The sequence below is a fragment of the Cetorhinus maximus genome, chromosome 5 (assembly GCF_964194155.1).
Source record: "Cetorhinus maximus chromosome 5, sCetMax3.hap1.1, whole genome shotgun sequence".
Taxonomy (NCBI): Eukaryota; Metazoa; Chordata; class Chondrichthyes; order Lamniformes; family Cetorhinidae; genus Cetorhinus; species Cetorhinus maximus.
Window position 1 is genome coordinate 109,749,375 of NC_135883.1, and position 22,331 is coordinate 109,771,705.

Below are 22,331 nucleotides of genomic sequence, written 5' to 3' on the forward strand. Positions count from 1 at the left end.
GATCAGTGACTACAATAGAATCATGCATGTGGATGTGCCTTCCCATAGCACTCCTATGATTTGTTCATCCTGTGGCAATCAATCATATCAGCCTTACATGAAAAGTTGTAATAACTCCAGGATGACTTTTAGGAGATCAAGGGAGCTCAGCAGATGTGCAGTGTGGCCCACACAACCAGCTAAAGGCTGAGGTCGATAGATTTCGTTTTTAGGTTAGGATATTCAGGGATATGAAGCAAAGGAGAGCAATTGTTGAGTTGTACAGATGACAGACTCAAAGGGTTGAATGGGCTACTCCTGTTGCTATGCAAGCAGACATGAGAGGGATCTACATGGGAAATAAAAGCAAAATACTGCAGATATTGGAGATCTGAAATAAAAACAGTAAATGCTGTCAACATGTGGAGAGAGACAAAGCCAACATTTCAGGACAATGACCTTTCGTTTGAATTGTAATAGATGAGTTCTGTTAGAGTGTCGCTGACAACATCCACTTCATGTGGGGCATAAGGAAGATTGTACTGACATAGCACTTGGTGCTTTATAGTTGACACATTTAGAGGCAATGCTGTGATATTTCAGTATGCCAAATTGATACAGAAATAAATGAGCACATCTGTGCAATTACAAAGCACAGCAGTTAACAAAGCATTTTCCTTATGAAATGGTATGCTGAATTTACAGTGAGAAGCAAAAATGAAATTTTTGGCAAAAGGGCAAATCTGACTCAAACAAAAATGCTTTTATAGTCTTGAAGAAAATAATTCACAGGAGAACAGAGACAAGTATTGTGCATGATTAGAAGCAACAAAGGCTGTTATCATTGCAACTAAAAGGCCATTGGAGAAGAAGATCGTGGACAGCTGTAGTGACAATGGTAAAAGGTTTTTTGGCTATGTCAGGAGTCAGATTGCCATTAAAGATGCATAGGGCTATTGAAGTATTCATCAGGGCCAATTTAAATGGACTCTCGGGGTAAAGTAAAAAGTCTGAAATGATTACTTTGCATCAAGCTTCACTGCTGTAGATAAAATTCAATTACCAACAATGAGTTACACTGTCAACTTAGAAATTGTAGATATTAAAATAGCTGAGATAGGATTATCAGTTAGATTGAATTAGAAACCTCAAAACATAGGGCTGGCAGTCCAGATGACATCCACCCACACTTTTGCCTGTACCTTTAGCAACTTGTTAGAGTTAGGGCTTGTTCCCTTGGATTCGAAGGATGCTCAGGTAGATAGAGAAGGAGATTTCATAGATAATGAACACAACTTCTGGAAAGAAAGGCTGTGTATTACTAATCTCATAGGAGTTTTTAAAGAAGTCACTGGGCTAAATGATAAACGTGGCCCAGTAACCATTGTCCACTTTATAGCACAAAATTCTGTAATGCTGACATTGCCAGCTTCAAACCTGATGCACAAACATAAATTTAAAATTCCCTAAAATCAAAGGAGATCTTACAATAATCATTGTAATGGGAGAAAAACCAGAGTGACTAAGAAGGAGAAGGAGTAAGAGTGAATAGGTATGAGAGGTTTTAAGTAAATAGTTTGAAAGAATGCTGAAGAAAAGTTACACTGTTGGTCTAGATTTCAAAAATCGATTGCACAGAATACTTTAATTACAGACAGCACATCAATACACTGTTTTTAAAAATGGTGGTTTGTTGCTTGGTTACAATTTTGTTTTCCAGCTTCAAAAGATTGCCCATCCTTGATGAAGTAGATATCCATCAAGCATAATCAGTCTGGTCGGTCAGTTTAAATTAGTAAAGCAGCATTTTTGTGGGAGTGCTAGATTAAATAGCTCATTTTCCTACAATTTGACTGTGGAGCCAACACTGGATTCTGATTGATAGGTGTCATTGTCTTTCCTGTCACCTTTTTCTGACATGAAATCCGATTGCTCTTCAATTTTATTTTTTACCGCATGTAGTGCATAATTTACACCAGCATTACTAATCCAACTCCAGGAACCAAATAGGGGATTATACAGCATTCCATTGATAGTCTCTACTGTGAACCCACCTAGAAATGGAAAAACAAGGAAAGCATTTAAAGAAAAACATCTGATATATTGACTTGTTACTTTTAAAAAAAAACTTGGCTATGTCTTCACTTTAACAAAATATGAAAACGTTGATCCATTATTTTTTATTTTAACAATGAACATAAGTTGTAATTGATGTTTTCCATAAATTACCAATGTATTGAGTTGAGGGAGATCTGCATGAAGTATAGAGCTGAACAACAAACTAAGCACAGCAAAGGCAGGCTCCCCCATTTTAGTCAGGACTGGTTTTCTACAAAGAATTTTTTAAAAAAATCTCATAGATGCAAAAAAACTGCTAGATTTTACTGTTTTAGCATGTTAAAATTATCATTATTTTTCAGCTGTTTTCCAGTTTATTTGTCACAAGTTCCAAATGTTTGTCCAACATCCTTAAAACTCAGCAAATTTCCCAACAATTCAGGTAAACAGCATGAATAGTGAAAGAGCACAAGCTTATTATTTGTTCATCAGAGGTTCAGACAGGCATATCACATGTGCCTTTCTGCTGTTTTGTAATTAATTACTGCAACTGTCGCCATGATGCAACCAGGCAAGGGGTGGGTGAAAAGGGGAAAGAAGAGGAAGGGAGGGTGGGAGAGGGGAAGGAAGGAAGGATCAGTTGAGGCAGATCTTCATTGCCCAACGGTTGGCTTAAAAATATCAGTGATAGTGCATTAAGATTTTTCATCTGCCTGAACTATGGAAGTGGAAAGTAGGAGGTGTTTTTTTTCTGGAAAGACAAGGAAAAAAGCTGAGCTTTCTTTTGCAGCACATAGCAGCATGGCTTTCTTGCTCTTATGTTACAATGAGGTGAATTACCATAGCATAGCCTCTGCCATCCATGCTCTGCACAACAGTGTCTTTTTACCATTCATATAGATCACCTGCAATGTTTACAATCTTGAACTGTTACTCAAAAAAAACTACTTTCATTTTCAAAAATATTTAGCTAATGCATTCATGTTGCCCTGTCCTGATTAACTAGTTGAATGATAATAAATGAGCAATTTGACTTACCTAATTTTTAAAACTACACTCCCAAATTAAAATACATTTAGCTCCAAATAAATTCAAGGGTAAAATACAGGTTATCCTGTTTCCTATGTGAGAGATATATCTTTAAAAATAAAAGAGATAAAAATCCGTATTACTCACTGGACACTAGAAGTTTCTCCAAATCATCAGGGTTGATGAACCTTTCCCATTCATGTGTCCCATTTGGTACAATTCTTAATATCTTCTCAGCTGCGACAATTGCCAGCATGTAGGACAGGAACGTTTTGTTAATTGTTGTTATGAACAGTGATCCTCCAGGCTGATTAAGAAGGAATAACTTATTTCAGTCATTTGCAGCTGTGAACTGCCAGACTATTATAAATCAGCTTAATAATATTGTTTTTTCTGGTCAGCTGGATATCTGACATGTAGAAACCCATTGACTTCCAGTTCAAACTACCGAGAAACCACATCCACCTTTCTGTTTTCCAATTATTGGGAGCATGCTTGTGTAGGAACACATCCCACTTACCAGCCTAAGAGAGTTTGAGTGTAGGTTGGCACAACTAAGGCTCAAGGATGTTAAGTGTACACAGCTAAATGAACTAGAACCATGTAACTTAACCTGAGTGGATCAAGACAAACATTCTGCCTGTGAGAGCTTCAATCTGCAAGATTACCTGCTGCTAAGCGTGTAAAATTGACAGGCAAGTTCCATTAGTGGGCCAGGTTGATCAGCAACGTTGCCTGTGGTCCCTCTGTTTCATGTACAGACCTCCAGATGGAAGGTCATAAGAATATTAAGTCTGTCTTGCAGGACTGATTCGCTTACAACCCCCTCCACCCTGTTAGATAGCCAGTAAGTACAGACATGAGCCATTATTAGGTACCTGAAGCTCACAAGCAGCAGACCTCACCATAAGATGTGCAAATGCATTACTACTATCCTCATTCAACTGTATGCTATAGCAATAATGCAAGCCTTTTGTTTTAACTACTATATATGAAAGTGTATATAGTACCCTTTTACTACATACCCTTTTGTACATAGTATTATGTACTAAATAATACTATATATGATAGTTGTACTGGTTTTTCCACATAATGGTTTTTCCATATGTAATATGAGGACATCAGCTGCTGCCTATAGAGCCAAATGGATAGTTCTGGAGAAAATCATGCAAGTTGTGAATGGTTTCATTGTAAAGGCTGAGATCAAACCATTCATATCCCCTCAGAAAGAAGCAGCGAAATACTACTTTCTATTTGATAGTACAGAACTTGAGTATTGCTGAAAAAAAGAGACATGCTGTCGAAGTTTTTCTTCTTGCACTCTTCAGGACAGACACAAGAATGCCAAATTTCAAAGGGAGCAACAATTTATATTGAACGAGAAAAGGGTGCAGATTGTTGACTCTGATTGGTCGAGGTGTTGCCATGGGGAATGCACCAGGGAACTACTGTCCCTCCCTCTTTTATTTAATTCAAAAAAGGCGCAATGCCTGGGCATGTTCCGTTTGCCTGTCCCTACTCTCTGGGGAGAATTTTCTCCCCGTCAGGGGGGGTTGTGCGGGGGCGGGCGGGCGAGCGTGCAGTGGATCGGCGCCCCCGATCGGCTGGGCACCGCCATTTTACGTGGGTGGGTCAATTAAGGCCCGCCCAGTGTGACGCGCGCCTGGAAGCACTATGCACTCCCTGTGCAGGCTGGGGGGGGCGGGGGGGGGGGGGGGGGGGGGTTGCCTGAGTCGGGAGCTCGGTCTTTCGCATGCAAACCTCCCTGAGGCACAGAGGTGCCCATGCTCGCCGAGCCGAAGATTCTGCCCTTTATTTCTTTAACATGTAGCTTCTCAAAACATCGGATTTTGTAGTCCAATCAAAAAATTTCACCTCCAACCCAATTAAAACCAGCCTGCTCAGAGTAATTCAGAAACCTGCGGGTATAAAAATACTGCAAAACAATTTTATTATGCTGAGATCACATTTCATTCATCATACTGGTGAAATTTAAATGTAATTCAAATAGTTTTCACACACAGTGTCCCAAATGTTTTTAGACAAAGATCATAACAAAAGTTCACTAACAAGGAATACAGCTCTCACACTGAAACAGAGCGTCAGTCAAGATAACTTCCGGCATTTAGAAATAAATTGTTTTCTGGACATGGGCAGTGGTAATATTGCCTAACCTTACTTCCCTCGAGATGAAGCTAGTGGGGGGTTTGCCTTAAACTGCTGAAATCCTGATGTTAACAGTGCAACCGAAATGATGTGAATTAGAAAATTCCAGAATTACGTCCGAGTGATGAAAGAACTGCATTATATGTTCAATTCAGTGGTGTGTCATTTGGAGAGTAACTTGGAAACAATTCCCATCTGCACCCTCAGGTGGATGTTGGATGTCAAAGATCTCATGGCACTATTTCAAAGAAGAGCAGGGAAGTTATCCCAGTGTCATCACCAATAATTATCTCTCCATCTAAATCACATAAACAAATTATCTGGTCATTATCACATGGCTGTGCATAAATTGACTGGTGCGTTTCCTACATTAAAACATTGACTAAACTTCAAAAAGGCTTAATTGGCTGTAAAGCAGTTTGGGACGTCTGGCAATCTTAAAAGGTGCAGCATAAATGCAAGATATTCTTTTTTTCTTCTTGAAGGTAGATCTCGCAGAACTGGGAGGTGCCAACCAAATACCAAATAAACTTGGTGGGTTGCTATTGTTGCAGATGGGGGAGGTGATGTGGGATAATTTCCCCATTTTCTCACCTCTCAGCTGACCACATCAAGATTTATTTTTGAGAAGGAGTGTTTTACCCCTTGAGTGCTGTGAATTTAATGAACAGGCACAAAACAGGCTTTCTAATACATTTAAATCAAAAGAAAGGATAAATGTTTATTTCTCACAATGCATGAAATGTAACCACAACAAACATTCACTCCTCACACATACTAGGCATACACACAAGAAAAGATGATTTTTAAAGATGTAACATGCACTTAAATTACTCAAAGGATAAAAGAAACAGGTCACTTCCTTAAACAGTCCCTAACATGGTGGTTGAAACATTGCAGGCCTGAAAGATTCTCTCTTGGTTCCCTGAAGACAATGGAGGCTGGAAGTTTGTGACTTTTCAGTCAAAATTGTGGTCCAGTTCAGTAGTAAAGAAATATGATCATGCAGGTAAAACAAATTAGCCCTACTTCACTGCCTAAGATTAATTTATTTTTGTGGCAGGATCTAATCTTGTGTTGGATGAGAGATAGCTTCTCTCTGGTCTTGGTATCCCAGACTGACTCACTGGGCTGCCCTTGTGGATGAATAAGGTATTGGCTATCTCCAACCTGTTTCAGTCTTGTGACAACAGTATTGATGTATTCCATTGTCGACACGATGAATTGATGTCAGATGTAATTGACTCATAATGGGAAATGAATGATATCCCATCAAAATTCTAGCCATGAATAGCCTCCTGAATGTCTTCATTTGAAATCCCATTTTCATGGGCCAGCGGGTCTAACAGCCACCGTTACTTTAAGTTTCAACTGAAATGGAGAGGTGGTCATCAACACCTGGGAAGGCCATTTACATTTTAACAACTTTCCAGAGACATGTCCAGACATGAAGTTAGCCTCTATCTGTACAGAAACCACAAAATAAGTCACCTGACTCTCTGGAGTCCATTTTGTGAAGGTACAGTGTCCATATTCCATGCTGATTTTTAAAAGCAGTGTCTATCTTCTAAAAGCTTTATATGCATATGACATGACTGTGGCATTGTAGCCTACCCTGCAGGTGCACATGTCTCAGTCACAGTGCACTAGTGGTACAATGGATACTTGGTAACAATGGCAGGATACTTATCAAACAGACTACATTGCCAATACGGTATTGAACTGTATGTTATTGCAAAGCATACATCACAATCCTAACTTGCACTTCTCAGATGGTGGAGAGTCTTTAAGGGGTCTGCCAATGATTCCCAAAAGCCCTTTCACCACCTATAAGGCACAATTCAGGAATGCGATGGAATACCCTCCACTTCCCTGCATGAGTGCAGCTCCAACAACACTCGAGAAGCGTGACTCCATCCTTGATAAAGTAGTTCACTTGATCAGTAACCCATCCACCACCTTAAATAATTACTTCCTCCATCACCAGCGCTATGTGGCTCCAGTAGTACTGTCTACAAGATGCATTGTATGACTTCGCCAGGGTTTCTTCAACAGCACCTCCCAAAATCGTAAGCTCTACCTCATCAAAGGCATGGGTAGTAGATGCACGGGAACATCACCATTTCCAAGTTCTCCTCCAAGTCACATATCATCCTAATTTAAAAATATATCGCCAATTCTTAAGTCATTGCTGGATCAAAATCCTGCAGCTCCCTACCTAAGTTAATAGTCTTGAGATAAGGAAATGAGATAATCTTGGTCATCTCGTTTCACAATGTTTCTTGTTTCAGCAGAAGCTAAACAGCACAGTGAGCTAACTCTACTGTGTCACATTAACCCAAAAGCAGCCTGGGATTGAACAACTCTCACCATTTCATTATTTCTAGTTACAATACAAATCTACAAGCTATTTATAGGTAAAAAGGAAGCAAAAGCCTTAATCATTAGCGATTAACCATGCTTTTTTTTTGTGTATAATCGACTAGGGTATCTTACACCACACAGATGACAGCAGTTCAAGAAGGCAGCTCACCACCATCTTCTCAAGAGCAATACAGGATGGGCAATAAATGCTGTCCTTGTCAGTGAAGCCCACATCCTGTGAATGAATAAATAAAATCGCAGTTTTTTTTAACCTTACCTTTAACACTTGTGCAGCATATTTGATAAACATTTCCACATCACCAACATGCTCCACAACTTCAGAGGCTATAACAGCATCAAACATGCCAGTTGCTTCGTCTGCCATTTCCTCCAGAGAGCAGGCAGCGTACTGAACTTGTTCTTGCAGGACTGGATCAAATGATTTGTGCATCTCCGCTGTTCTGATGTTATCGTTCAAAGGATCAATTCCAGTAACCATTGCTCCAAGCCTACCAAGCGGCTAAATAAGTCAAAAGTAACATTAACAAATGTCTATGAACATTTTGAGAAAAGCACCATTTTATAGCCAATGTAAAAAGCCGAAGTAAAATCACACATATATTTTTAGCTAAAAGTTTTTTTTCTTAAAGAAATATATAGGTTGAATCCAATGAATACATCCTAAATTGTCACAGGAAGTACAAACTCAAGCTCAGGAAAGAGGCACAGCCAGTTTAGGCCGAAATGCTTCATAAATATGGTAGTTAATGTGTGGAACAGACTGTCTAAGGCGACAGATCACTTTTACTGGAGGACTTGGGAGATATCTGAGGCAGTGAGTAATTGACATTTTTCTTTTGAATCTAACCCAGAGCTGTCCAGCTAACAGCCAGCCAAAGGGTTACGTGCGACCCACAAAATTTCCCACAGGGAGGGTTCAGGAGAGGGAGCAAGAGGGAGCAGGAGGGTCAGCGAGCGGGAGAGGCAGCAAGCAGCTCAGGGAGGGAAGCAGTGATCAGGAAGGTCGGGGAGGGAAGTGGTGAACGGGAGGGTCAGTGGACAGGAACAGCATGCTGAAGGCAGCGAGCAGGAGGTAAGTAGAAAGAGCTTTTAAGTTATTAGGAGTTTTAAGCTATTAAGAGTTAGTTCTTCGCTGAGTGACAAATCACTTTATCATCTGCTTTGGATTGCCACTACCCAGATAGTGTAGATATATCTGCTCACATAAATGAGGACATTCGTCCAGTGTTCACACCGAAGGCATGTATTATTTGTATCTTATGTTTCTTCTTTCTAAATAAATGTCTTTCAGGCCTAATACTTCAATTCTTTTTTGTGTGCTTGTGCTTTGTATATACTGTTACAACGTACAAGCGATCATCTTTCATTTGGGTGTAAAAATATTTCATTTTAGTAATGTGGGCCATAGTTCGTGTCTAAGATAAAATGTGGCCCTCTTGTGGTTGTAAGCTGGACAGCCCAATGGACGGTCGTGCCTTTTCCTATCACACACTCTCCCAGGTCCCTATCCTTCGGATTTTTTTACTGTGGTAAAGGAACCATAACAATGCAGGTTGCTCGTTAAGATGTTCTCTATTCTGTAAATAAACAGTGAATCCATTTATCATTATCACAAGTCTATATCATACCTCACTTAGTAGCCCTCCTCCACAGCCAATATCTAAAATTCGTAAACCATGAAGAGGACATCCTAACTGCTGTTTTTCATTATTTGTCAACAATGCGTCACTAAGAAAGATCAGAGAAAAAAATGATTACCTATGCAGAACATTTCCCTCAATGGTGCCTTTAAAGTGCTACAATGGGAAAAAGAAAGCAATGCCTTAAGTTAACTGTGTTCAATTCTGACAGTATGTTCATCCCTTAGGAAAAAATGTCCCGATTTACAGGTTATAAAATCAGGACATGCCAGTAATACAGATAGTAACTGACTAGTTTTAGGCATAAATAAATGGTATTTAAATCAAAAGTTGGATGCAATAGCTGTCACCTTTCATTTAAAGCCATCAGTCAGATTTTTTTAAATGTTTTGCTTAATAAAACCAGAGCATTGAGTTGGCCCAATGAATGTTCCTGGAACATTATAGGAGAGTGACAAAACTGGAACAATCTTGATAAAATTATGTCTGGCATGCATGTCTTATAACTTAAAAAATCATGGTTTATTCGTTGGTTGTGTCATTTTCTTCCCAGGTTGAGTGCTGTGGATTTCCAACTCTATCTGTCCTATGCTTACACATTCTACATAACTCAACTGCATCCAGTCCATTATGCCCATCATCCATTTTCTCCTCTGTTTTCCCCCTACATTTCCTGCCAAGCTTCCTCTCCAATAATATTCAAATACTGTCCACTATGTGGTCCAAGTATTCTATCTTTCTCTCTTTTATGTCATGCACTAATTTCCTCTTTCCTCCAGCCATTTCCAGCACTTCCTCATTAGTCTTTCTGCCTGTGTAATATATGTGGAATATCATCCTATATGCCCACATCCCGAATGCATTCAGCTTATCAATAGTCTCTTTATTTGCTGTCCGTGACTCCAAGTCATAAAACATAGATGACAAAATGTAGCACCTCAGCATTCTTTCCCTAAGATTCAGGTTCAATTTCTTTGATGTTAACACGTCTTTCATCCTGACAAGGCTGGTCTTAGCTATCTCAGTTCTCCTTCAGATCTCACAATCACATCTCTACCTCATCTGTGATAATCTGTCCAAGGTAAGTGAATCTTTTCACTTGTTCCAGGACTTGTCCATTTACTTCAATTTTCAAATCCGGGGTTAGGTCTCTGCTTATCACCATTATCTTGGTCTTCTTCACATTCATTCTTATCCATATTCCTCACTCTTTGCTTTCATTTTATTTACAGAACTGAATAAAAACATGTTGGATTGAGATTCGTCTGAAGATAGGGAAAAAAGAAATTAACTTCTTGGATGTAGAGCTGCATTGGCCCCAATAAAGACACAAATGCTCACAAGTATGCAGTGCCTGGGCAAGCTTAGGGTTTATACAACACGAACATTTAAAACATCAACCAGAAATTTTGGTTTTAGAAACCAGTGATTAAAATCAGATAAAGCTTCATTTTACACTTTGAAAGCTATGAGAGAGATATTGAGCAGAAATTTCCTAACACTTTGGAGGTGAAGCGGCCTGGAAAATTGGACTATACAATGCCGGATTGGTTCCCCAAGGTGCGCTATTTGCATCTCTCTGCACTTTTCCCGGAGGCAGGCACATAGCTGTGACGGCAACATCCACCCATCCCACCACCGAGAGCAGAGGGGCCACTAATTAAGGAGCCACTTAATGATAATTATCATAGCAGTACAGCAATTCTGCCAGTGTCGTGTGGATCCCCCGCTGTATTCACATCACAGCAAGTGAGAGAAGGCAGCTTCACTGCAGGGAGGGTGAGGCTGTGTTACACCTGAAAGAAATCCAAATGTCTCTGGCAGAAAATGACAGGGCTATGATCTCCCCATGTCACATGCAAATTCCTGGAGACATGTGTTGAATTATCATGGGCTTAATGAGGTCTCAGCCTCTCCCCTGATCATGGTGGTGGCTCCAGTGCTTCCCTACCATTCCAACGGTTTGGGCCTTAGCAGCGCTTCCAATGGTCACACAGTGAGGGTTGCTGGCCCCCTCCCCCTTGCAGTCGGCTGCACATTCCGCAGTTCCCGCCTCCAGAACTGGCCAACTTTACTTAATTGGGCGACGAACAGGGAGAAGACCTATTAACTGATCAACTCCCATGAAGTTCAGCCAGAAGGCGAACTGCTGTGTTAAGCAGGTTCACAACATGGAAATTATCCCAACATTGGGTTCCCAACACTTGTGGCAAAATTTAGCCCACTATATTCACTCGAAACATATAAATGTATTTTATAGTCTTCACTCAACATTAAGAACAAGACGACAAGCAAAGCACTAGTTCTAAATGACAAATTAAATCAGAATATTATATTTTGGTGGATTTTCATTCAAAACCTTTGGGCAAACCTCTTTAATTTGTTAGATGCATAACCATGGCATTTACTTCCACAAGTTTACAAGTCTCAGTTGAAGAGTGTCCTTCAGTCCATTTGATTTTACCATTCTAAATTCTCAACCTTATTGTCTTTCCATTTGTAGCATCTATCTGTTTCTTAAATGAGCCTAGTGACCTATCACATCCACCTTCTCTGGTACTTTCTCCAGTTGTTAATCACTCTCTGTGAAATGATGCTATAATGTGTATGTAGGAAAATATTACTTACGTGATTAATCAGATGGATCGCAAATCAAAATAGCAGATGAGGTCAGTTCAAAATAAAATTGCCATTACAACCTGTTTGTATGTTAATTAAATTCCTTCCTTTTCCTCTCTCCCCTTCTCCCAAAACCAGATAAATGCTCGTTAAGGTGGAACCTATATAAGAATTTATAAAACTCACTGCCTAACTGAGGCAAAGACTCTAGTCTCATCCAAAAGAGAAGTTACCACCCGGAGGCTACCCATTCTCTTCTTTCTTGAAAAAAATTAGCATATTTGTAACCATGTAACAAAAGAGTTTCCAAAAATAAAATATGGTGATATAAGCAAAGCACAACATCACCTTGCACAGTTGTACTGCATGCTCATTGGCAATTTAATCAACCCCTCTTCTCCAAAATCATATAATAAGGCATTTGTAGGGCAGTTTTTCTGGTCTCCTAAATGTCACAAATTCTAAAATCAACCTATATATTTTCACCGTATGTGGTGAACTAAAATGTTACCATACCGGATAAAAGGAACACGGAGGTCATTTAAAGCATGTAGAGCTGCAAATTCTCCATGTCTATCCCACCAATTTTGTGACAACGCCTGAAACTTCTTCACTTCACCAGGTTCCACAGTTGTCTTTGATGTGCTGTACATCCTAGTGAAGCAAAGAAGCAAATCACAGTAAATAATGCATCTCACAACCTTTTCAAAAATTGAAAGTTTTTTTCTTTAACCAGATGACATTTAACGTTAGATATTATGAATAGATTTTTGTAGGAAAATCTTGAAGTGCTTTTCAGGTCAGCATTCCATTTAATCGGCAGCCACTGCCATCACCTTTACGTTTAGTTCCAGTAGATCATTAATTTAGAGCGTGTGATATTTCACAAACAGAGAATGACATTATTGTATACATGCAGATAATGAAAGCCATTGCATTCCTGTTAATTTGATAAGTTTAAATGTATTTTCTTCTGAAAAAGCAAGATGCTTGCCTGATCCCCTATGACTAGGCAGAGAGAAATTTTTGAGAACACTTCTTTATTTTGCTATAGCAGATAGCAAGGGCAGTGGGGAAAAAAGAGAGGTCATTGGTTCCTCAGAATCCAATCAGCCGGAAGATGGAGCAGGTACAAGTAGGCTGAACGGCAGTTTCTCATCCTGATATGAGATTAAAAGAAAGTGTCTGTTTTTCTTAGTGGTAGATGGCATTCTCATTCCAAGTCAGAAGGTTGTGGGTTCATGTTCCACTGCAGCACATAATATTGGCTATAGTGCAGTTCTGAGGGGGTGCTGCATTGCAGCTGATTCTTCTTGGAAGAAATGCTAAACTGAGGCTCCCTTCACCTGATCAGGTGGATGTAAAAGATCCCTTTGTATCTTTTCAAAGAAGAACCAGGTGTTCTCCAGCTTTCCTAGTCAACATTCAACACCACTGCCCCTGCCCCTGCTGTGGCAGCTTGCTGTACACAAACTGGTTGTTACCCTTCCTAACAAAACAGTGACTACACTTCAAAGGTAATTCATTAGATAGGAAGTCTCCTGAGGATGTGAAAGAGACTACAGATAGAGGAAGGACACAGATCTAAGGTGATTGGCAAAAGAATCAAAGATGTTATGAGAAAAAACCTTTTTACTCCACAAGAGGTTATGACAGTGTGGTGGAGGCAGATTCAACTGTAGCTTTCAAAAGGGAATTCGATAAGCACTTGAAGGGAAGAAATGCAGAGGATGGGCAAGTGGGAATAGCTAAATTGCTCTTGCAGTTGCCGGCAGGGGCTTGATGGGCTGAACGACTTCCTTCTGTGTCATTCTATGATTCTAGGTCTTTGATTAAACTTTTGGCCATCTGCCCTAATATCACCTAAAGTGGTTCTGTGTAGCAAATTTTGTTTTATAGCACTTTTGTGAGGATGTTTCATTATGTGAAAGGCAATATATAAATGCAAGTTGTTGTACAAATGCAAGGTTTATTTTGTTTCTTCGAGATTATGTTACTATTTATGGTCGATTACCTTTGTGACAAAGTCCTTTAGCCTAAAACGCTCCCCATACTCCTCTCTTCCAGCTTTTTGCTATTCCTTCCAAACTTTACATCTCTAACATTGCTTCAGTCATTGCCCCTACTTCCCACTATTAGCTGTTGGGGTTTTTTTTTTGCCTATATACTTGGAATAGTATCTTAAGGACACGATATAAATATCTAAGTAGTTGTTGAATCCACTAATGTGGGTGGCCATGAATAAACTATCTCACTGAAATTCACTCTCGAAACTTGCCAAAGCTTTTAAAAACGTCTCTTGTGAAATTGCAGCGCATCCTGATGGTCCTTCAGCGGGGAACGATATCACAAATATTTATGTGGTCATTTCTCACCGGCTGGCACGCCTGCAGCTGTAAGGTGCCTTTGCGCTGCTACAGCCGCTTGTTCCGGGGGCCGCGCCGTCCGTGCACGGTTGCAGACTGGTGGCTGTTGGCGTTCGGAATCTGGACCATGCCAGCACCGTGTTCCAATCACAGAACGCAGCCGGGACAGCGCGTTCCAGAACCCCAAAGGCAAGCCCAAACTGAGGGCTCCTCCCCGAGGTGCACCACAACAACAACCTTCTCCACATTGCCATTGCCGCCGTTGCTGCAGCGCACTCTCGGTGCAGCAGTTATTGCAGTCCGGCGGAAACACGTGCACCTGACAACTCTATCCAGTTTCATTCACAGAAGCGGTTGTGGTACAATTTGCATAGCACGTTACCAGACTGAGTCTGAGACAACTCTACACTCTTGCGATTAATTACTTAAGATACACTGACCATTAAGTGGGCATTTTGATCCCCAATGAGTTTTTAAAATTATATACAAGACCATGACTGTTATGCCTTGTCCTTCACAGATGTTCAAAATAAGATACTGCCGGCCCCACTGTGTTTTCCCAGTGCTTTGTGTTGTGGAGTGTTGGTTGCATCTCGATAAGTTTTGATGAAGTCTTCGTAGTCTGAAATAGACTTTAAGTCTTCATTAACTACCAGAAATATTTACAAATATACAGTAAAGGGTACAAACTAGGAGTTGTTCCCATGCACAGGGTTCTGACCAACTCCAAACTGACCCTGGGTGTGGATTATGTGTTGTCTTACATCACTGTGTGGGCGGTACTGCACTTGGTCCTACATTAACCCTATATGTGCCAGACCATTATACTACACCCCCCACCCCTTTCCAGGTCTTTATCCAATGAATTTGGAGCTTACTTCATGTCTTACATTGTTATCACTACCCCATCTCCACACAAATTTAAAGTATCAGGAGGTCTGGAAACATATTCCATATCTCATTCACACTACTGTCAGAGGAATGGTACGCTCTGTCATTGCTGGTTCTTTCTGTTGGTTTGGAGGTTGAGTTGGCATCTGGGTACCTTTTCATTCTTTTCCATTTTCTCGTGTTGAACCGCACTTGGTTGGTTCAGCTATTGTATTGATCAGGTGGTTGCTACTCTAGCTCATTTCTTGCAACGTGGATGAACATTGTGTTTGTCTCTGTCGCTTCTTTCATTTTTTATGTTGTCATGTGGGCTGTCTCGATGTTCTCTGTGGCGGAGGAAGTGCATTCCTGTGACGAGAAGAAGGTTTAGTGGTACATTCACCCCTCCTTTTCATTGTTGGTCATGGACGGCTGCTACCAGGTTCTAGCATTTTTCGTGGCTTTGGCATGCTGGCTGACTCAAAGATTTGTTTGCCACCATACCTTAGTGGCTCCAAAATCATGCCTATGACTGAAAGCGGAATTTCTCTGGGTCCATAGAGTGGTGTGTCTGTTGTTCGAAGCCAAAGATCTTTTAGTTACAGTCCTTTGTCTGACAGGACTGTGACGCTGGCTCCTGTGTCTAATTTGTCTGGCAGAATTCCTGGTCTTGGTCCTAGGAACTCGGTTGCAGGTTGAGCCAATTGAAGATGCAGCAAAGTATTCTTGTATCCTGGGTATTAGTTCACTCCATAGGTGAAATATAGGGTTCTTCCTGGAAATCAGACTTGAAGAGAGATGGAGATTAGGAGTCACAAATAGCTCTACCTTTGTCAATTGCTGGCTGGTGCAGACTTATCATCTACCATCCTTTGTGTTGGCTTTATACGATGCAAGGTGTGTTACATTCCAGGGGGTTTGATGTATTAGCCTTTGTTTGCTTTGTTCACTTTCAAACTGCTCAGAAATTTCCAGAAACTAGCATGTGATCAACTGCAGCCATTTTATCAGCCCAGCAATTGTCCACTTTGAAAAAATAGAAAAAATAATTTTATAAAGTAGCCAGGCTGATGTAGATATATATAAAATTTTCTTCCTGTCTCCTGATGGAACAAGATTCAATGGAGTCTTCTCTTCTGCTATGGTAAGGAGTTTTAATTTTCTGCCCTCAAGTTTGAAAATCTTTCTTTGGAGTTTTTTCCTGGAAGTTTTTGCTCTGCACCTCAGCTTCTGGAGCTTCTTTTCAGGTCAGAGTTTGTCTCAGTCTTCCAGCATTTGGTTTTGTCTCTGCATTTAGCGAGGTTTTGGGATTTTTCCACCAGCTGCCGCTATGTCGTGAGGTGTTGGTTACATCTCGGTAGGTTTTAATGAAGTCTTTGTAGCCTGAAGTAGGTTAACTGTAAATCTTTATTAACTACTTGAACTATTTACAAATATACAGTGAAGGATACAAGCCAGGAACTGTGTCCATGCTTAGGTCTGCACATGGATCTGTCCAACACTGACCCTGGGTGTGGGTCATATGCTGTCTTACATTGCTGTGCAGGCGGTACTGTACTCAGTCCCACATTAATCCTATATGTGTCGGATCCTTATACTACACTTTGTTTTTATTTCAGAGCTCCAGCATCCACAGTAATTTGCTTTCACAAAATTAACAATTAACTTTCATAATTAAACTGAACACCTTAAGAGTCTTGTTTAGCTTGTTTTTTCTCAAAACATTATTCATAGCTTCACTCAGGTGGTAAAATGTTGTGCCTCTTCTTCTGCACTAAAGCAGCGCACTGCAGTCAATCTTTGGCCTGACAGTTCTTCTCATCAAGCTCTGCGTTACAATTCTGCAGCTTATGTTTCTTTCCAACCACTCTATGCGTCTGGCTTCCACCAGTTTCTCAGCTTCCTGCTGTGCCCACTCTGCTTGCCCTTTAGCATTTTGTGTTTCCTCTTTTAAACGCTCCAGCATTTTTCGCAGTTTGTTATTGGTCTCCAGTAAATCATTCTCTGACTGTGATATAGTGGTAACCTGCATCTGCAGTTCACTAATTTGCTGTCGGAACTCAACATTATCATTCTTTTCTTTTTCAAGTTCCTGTGTTTGAAGCACATGCTGTTGAGGTTTCAACCTGAAGTTCAGGATCTCCTTCTTGGGTGCTTCCTCTGTTAACATTACAGCTTGCAGTTCCTGTTTCATATGCTGTTTTTCAGCTAGTCACATTATGTCCAGTTCAACCTTCACCATGTTAGGGACTTTATTCTATAGTTTGAACTTTTCATCTCGGAGTGTTGGAAGTTTCTGGAAATCTTCTTCTTTAACTCCCTGAACTTTCCAAATTAGCTCTTCTTCCTTGCCTGTCAATTGAAGCAAGACTTAGCTACTCCTATACTGAAATCCTTTTGCGATAAAGGCCAACTTACCATTAGCCTTCCTGAGTGCTTGCTGCACCTGCATGTTAGCTTTCAGTGACTTATTGACAAGGACACCCAGGTCCTTTTGTACATCTACAGAAGATCTTCCCTGAAAATTTGAAAGAAAAACTTCGCCATGCTATTTTTGCTAGCTTATTGTTCTGGGTTTTTACACCAATATGTAAAGAAAACTTGTTGTGCTTAGCAGGATTTGTCTTTTTTTTCCTTTATTCTTTCATGGGATTTGGGCATTGTCAGCAAGGCCAGCATTTGTTGCCCATTCCTATTTGCCTTTGAACTGAGTGGCATGCCACACCATTTCAGAGAGTAGTTAAAAGTCAACCACATTGCTGTGGGTCTGGAGTCAAAGTAGGCCAGACTGCGTAAGGACAGCAGATTTCCTTCCCTAAAGGACATTAGTGAACCAGATGGTTTTTTTTACAACAATTGATGATAATTGTCATGGTCACCATTACTGAGACTAGCTTTATAATTCCAGATTTTTAAAAATTATTTGAACTGAAATTCCACCAGCTGCTGTGGTGGTGATTGGGCATTAGCCTGAGCCTCTGGGTTACTAAACTATTGACATTACCACTACACCACCATCTCCCCTGCTACCTTTAGAATTGACTGCCCATTAGGAATGATGGATATTTCGTTAATCTACTCTTGGTACAGGAATTTTGGCTACAGTACTCTTACTTCGAAAGAAACACATCAGTGAGCTATTAGCTCGTAGACTTAAGATTTCCTTGAGATCTAGGCTAGATTGAATGGATTGGAGGGAAAGAAACAGAGTCTTCTTAGTTAGACATTGCTTTTCATTTTGACATTGCAAGGAATTATAAGGATGTGATTTAAAAACATCTGGAGAGGTTGTCAGTAATTACAAGAACTACAAGAACCTTTTAGAAACCTTTACTATCTTGGTTTTTTTTTAAACAAAGTAACTGAATTAGTGGATGATGGCAGCCTCACAAAAATTATATATCTTGATTTTAAGAAAACTTTTGATGAAGTACTGCCATAAAAATATCAATTACATTTCAGAATATGGAACTCGTGGTCAGATATTATGCTGGATAAGAAATTGGTTGCATTTCCTAGGTAGGAAATCTTCAATGGGACAAGGTTACAACTGAAGTCCCCTAAAGTCCTATGTTAGAATTGTGTTCATCAGCTTCATAAACAATTCAGATGAGACCATTTAATTGAACAATTCAGAGATTTTCAGATGACACAAAAGGAACCTGATATTTAAGAATTTAAATGAAATAAGCCTGATCAATTATTTATAGGTTTTGGGAATGGGTCCTTCTCTGACATCTTTCAAGGTGAAAAAAATAGCCTTTTCCATTTGGACCTGCAAAACTCCAGGCATAAGCATACAAAATGAGGGTGCCTGATTAGGGTACAGAGCTGACAAGGACCTGGAGTTATAATAAGTGATCATATTCAACACAGGGCCACCAGCAAGGCAAATAGGGTTTTTGGCTGCTAGATCAGAACAAATTAAAAGTAAAGATACTGAGAGTCTACAAAGCCTCTGTGTGATCACACATGGACCATTTTTTCAGTTTTTATCCCTCATACATGGCAGGAGATACTGAGAATTGTGGCCAAAAATGTTACCCAAACTTAAATTTCCCATTTTATTTTTATAATAAAAAAACACATTTCTGTTTGCTTCTAAGCAGTTTGAATGCCTGGTGGAAGGAGTTGATATTAAATGGTGTGTACCATGTTTTGATGGTGGTCTTTACAGATCAGATTTTTTTTTCCAGTCCTTTGGCTGCATTTGTAAAATAAATGACTATCATGAAACTCCAACACTTCAAGCAAGTTAAGGATAGGAAAAAATTTTAAAATGCAGCCAGTTAATTCCAAACTAGTTAAAAAAGCGGAACAACAGGAAAGCATCAACAAGATTCGCTAATTGTGACTGATGCGAAATATATTTCCACAACTGAAAAGTCTACAGGAAAATTGAGATCATAATTTCTCCTGCAATTATAGATATGTGAATCAAATTCAAAGGTAAAGTAGTTGATTTCAGGTCAATTGGTACCTTTAAAAATAAACTGGATTGATAACGCAAACTGAGGATCATAGAAATATTCAGAACAGATATTTTTTATTTCACAGGGGATAGGAAATTCATGTTCCTTAGACACCCCACAGGTGTGGTATGGCAAACAAGAAGTCTAGGGCAGTGTCGTCATACACAAATCATATCTCACACTACCATTACATTAACTCAGGACCGATTCTTTGCAATTTGATGAGAAATCCAGGAGATCGTGCTTGGAGTAGCACCAGGCATACATAAAGAGGTACCAACTTGAAGAAGCTACTACACAGGACTAGTAGTTATACTGTTGGACAGAGCATTACACAAGAAATCACTGGAGCTTGTTACAAAGGGAATGTAATATTGTGGGGAACTTGAATCTTCATATAGACTGGGACAATCAAATTGGCAAGAGTGGTCTAGAATATGAGTTTGTAGAATGTGTTTGTGACAGTTTCTTGGACCAATACATTTTGGAGCCAACTAGGGATGAAGCTATCTTAGACCTAGTATTGTGTAATGAAGCAAGGTTAATTAGTACTGTTGTAGTTAAAGACCCACTAGGAAATAGTGATCATAATACCATTGAATTCCAGGTTAATTTTGAAAGTGACTTACTCCAATTACAAACAAGAATCTGCCAATTACATAGGTTTGAGGAGAGAATTGGCTAGGGTAAGTTGGGTAAATAGACTAAAAGGTATGGCTGTAAATGAACAGTGGGAAACATTTAAAGAAACAATTCAAAATGTTCAACATGAATACATTTCTATGGAAAAACAAAAACTCAGCAAGACAGACCCATCCATGGCTCATTCAGGAAGTTATGAAGAGTCAGCAGGTCTGGCAGCATCTCTGGAGAGAGAAACAGAGTTAAAGTTTCGAGTCCAAGTTTCATTCCAGAAATATACGGTAACCTGGGGGCCAAAAAGAGTGAGGAACTTAGGGAAATTAATATCAGCAGAGAAAAAGTATTGGAAAAACTTAAGGGACCAAATGCAACAAATCCCTGGCGCCTGACAGCCTACCTAGGGCTCTAAAGGAGATAGCTGCAGAGATAATGGATGCACTGGTTATGATTTCCCTGAATTCACTGTATTCGGGAATGGCCCCATCAGATTGGAAGTTGGCAAATGTTACTCCATTTTTCAAGGATGGAGGGAGAGAGAAAACAGGGAACTACAGACCAGTTAGCCGAAAATCAGTTGTTGGAAAAATGCTGGAATCTATTATTAAGGAAGAGTTAACATTGCACTTAGAAAACCAAAGTATGATTAGAACAAGTCAACATAGTCTTACTAAAAGGAAATCCTGTTTAACAAATTTATTGGAGTTTTTTGAGAATGTAACCAGTAAGGTAGATAAGAGGACCAGTAGATGTAGTATATCTGGATTTCCAAAAGGCTTTCGATAAGGTGTCACACAAAATGTTAATAGGCAAGATAAGTGTGCATGGAGTTGGAGGTAATATTAGCATGGATAGAGGATTAGTTAACAGATAGGGGGAAAGCAGAGGTTTAGCATAAATGGGGCTTTTTCATGTTGGCAGACAGTGAATAGAGGAGCACCACAAGGGTCAGTGCTGGGGCCTCAGCTATTTACAAGCTTTATTATGAAGAGACAGAGAGTAATGTATCTAAGTTTGCTGATAGTACAAAGCTAGGTGGAAAGGAAAGCTGTGGGGAAGACACAGAGGCTGCAAAGAGATATAGACAGGTTAAGTGAGTGGGCAACAAAATGACAGATGTAGAGAAGTGTGAACTTATTCACTTTGGTCAGAAGAAGAGCTGAATATTTAAAGGGTGAGAATTTTGTAAGTGTGGATGTTCAAAGACACTTGGGTGTGCTCATACAAGGAATGTATAAAGTTAACACACAGGTACAGCAAGCAATTAGGAAGGCAAATAGCATGTAGGCTTATATTGCAAAGGGTTTGGAGTACAGTAATAAAGAAGTCTTGTCACATTTGTGCATAGTTTTGGTGAAACATAGAAAATAGGAGCAGGAGTAGGCCATTCGGCCCTTCGAGCCTGATCCACCATTCATCATGATCATGGCTGATCATCCAACTCAATAACCTGTTCCCGCTTTCTACCCATATCCTTTGATCCCTTTCGCCCCAAGAGCTATATCTAACACCTTCTTGAAAACATACAATGTTTTGGCATCAACTACTTTCTGTGATAGCCAATTCCACAGGCTCACCACTCTCTGGGTGAAGAAATTTCTCCTCATCTCGGTCCACATCTGGAATACTGTTTGCAGTTTTTGTGTCCACATTTCAGAAAAGATATACTTGCATTGGAGGCAGTACAGCGAATATTCATTAATATTGGCCCTTGGGATGAGGGGGCTGTCCTAAGATGAGAGGTTGAGCAAATTGGGTGCATTCTCTCTGGAGTTTAGAAAAATGAGAGGCGATCTCACTGAAACATACAAGATTCTGAAGCGGCTTGAGAGGGTAGACTCAGAGATTGTTTCTCCTTGTCGGGATAAAGTCTCAGAATAAGGGGCTGATCATTTATGACTGAGATGAGAGGAAATTACTTCACTCAAAGGGTTGTGAATCTTTGGAATTGTCTGCCCCAGGGTGTTGTGGCTGCTCCATCACTTAATACATTTATGGCTAGGATAGATGGATTTTTGGTCTCTCGTGGAACCAAGGGATATGGGGAATGGGCAGGAAAGCGGAGTGGAAGGCCAAGATCTAGCCATGATCATATTGAATGGCGGAGC

General features: G+C 40.0%; 1 protein-coding gene across 1 annotated transcript; it reads right to left on the bottom strand.

Moving 5' to 3' along the window:
• Window positions 1-1,592: 1,592 nt before the first annotated feature.
• Window positions 1,593-14,538, bottom strand: coq3 (coenzyme Q3 methyltransferase). The gene is made up of 6 exons (XM_078542294.1): window positions 14,252-14,538; window positions 12,393-12,530; window positions 9,246-9,345; window positions 7,874-8,116; window positions 3,214-3,373; window positions 1,593-2,033 (listed from the first exon to the last, which is right to left on the bottom strand). Exons 1-6 carry the CDS (start codon window positions 14,494-14,496, stop codon window positions 1,822-1,824), a joined length of 1,098 nt encoding a protein of 365 aa, XP_078398420.1. The 5' UTR covers window positions 14,497-14,538; the 3' UTR covers window positions 1,593-1,821.
• Between the last annotated feature and the right edge of the window lie 7,793 nt (window positions 14,539-22,331).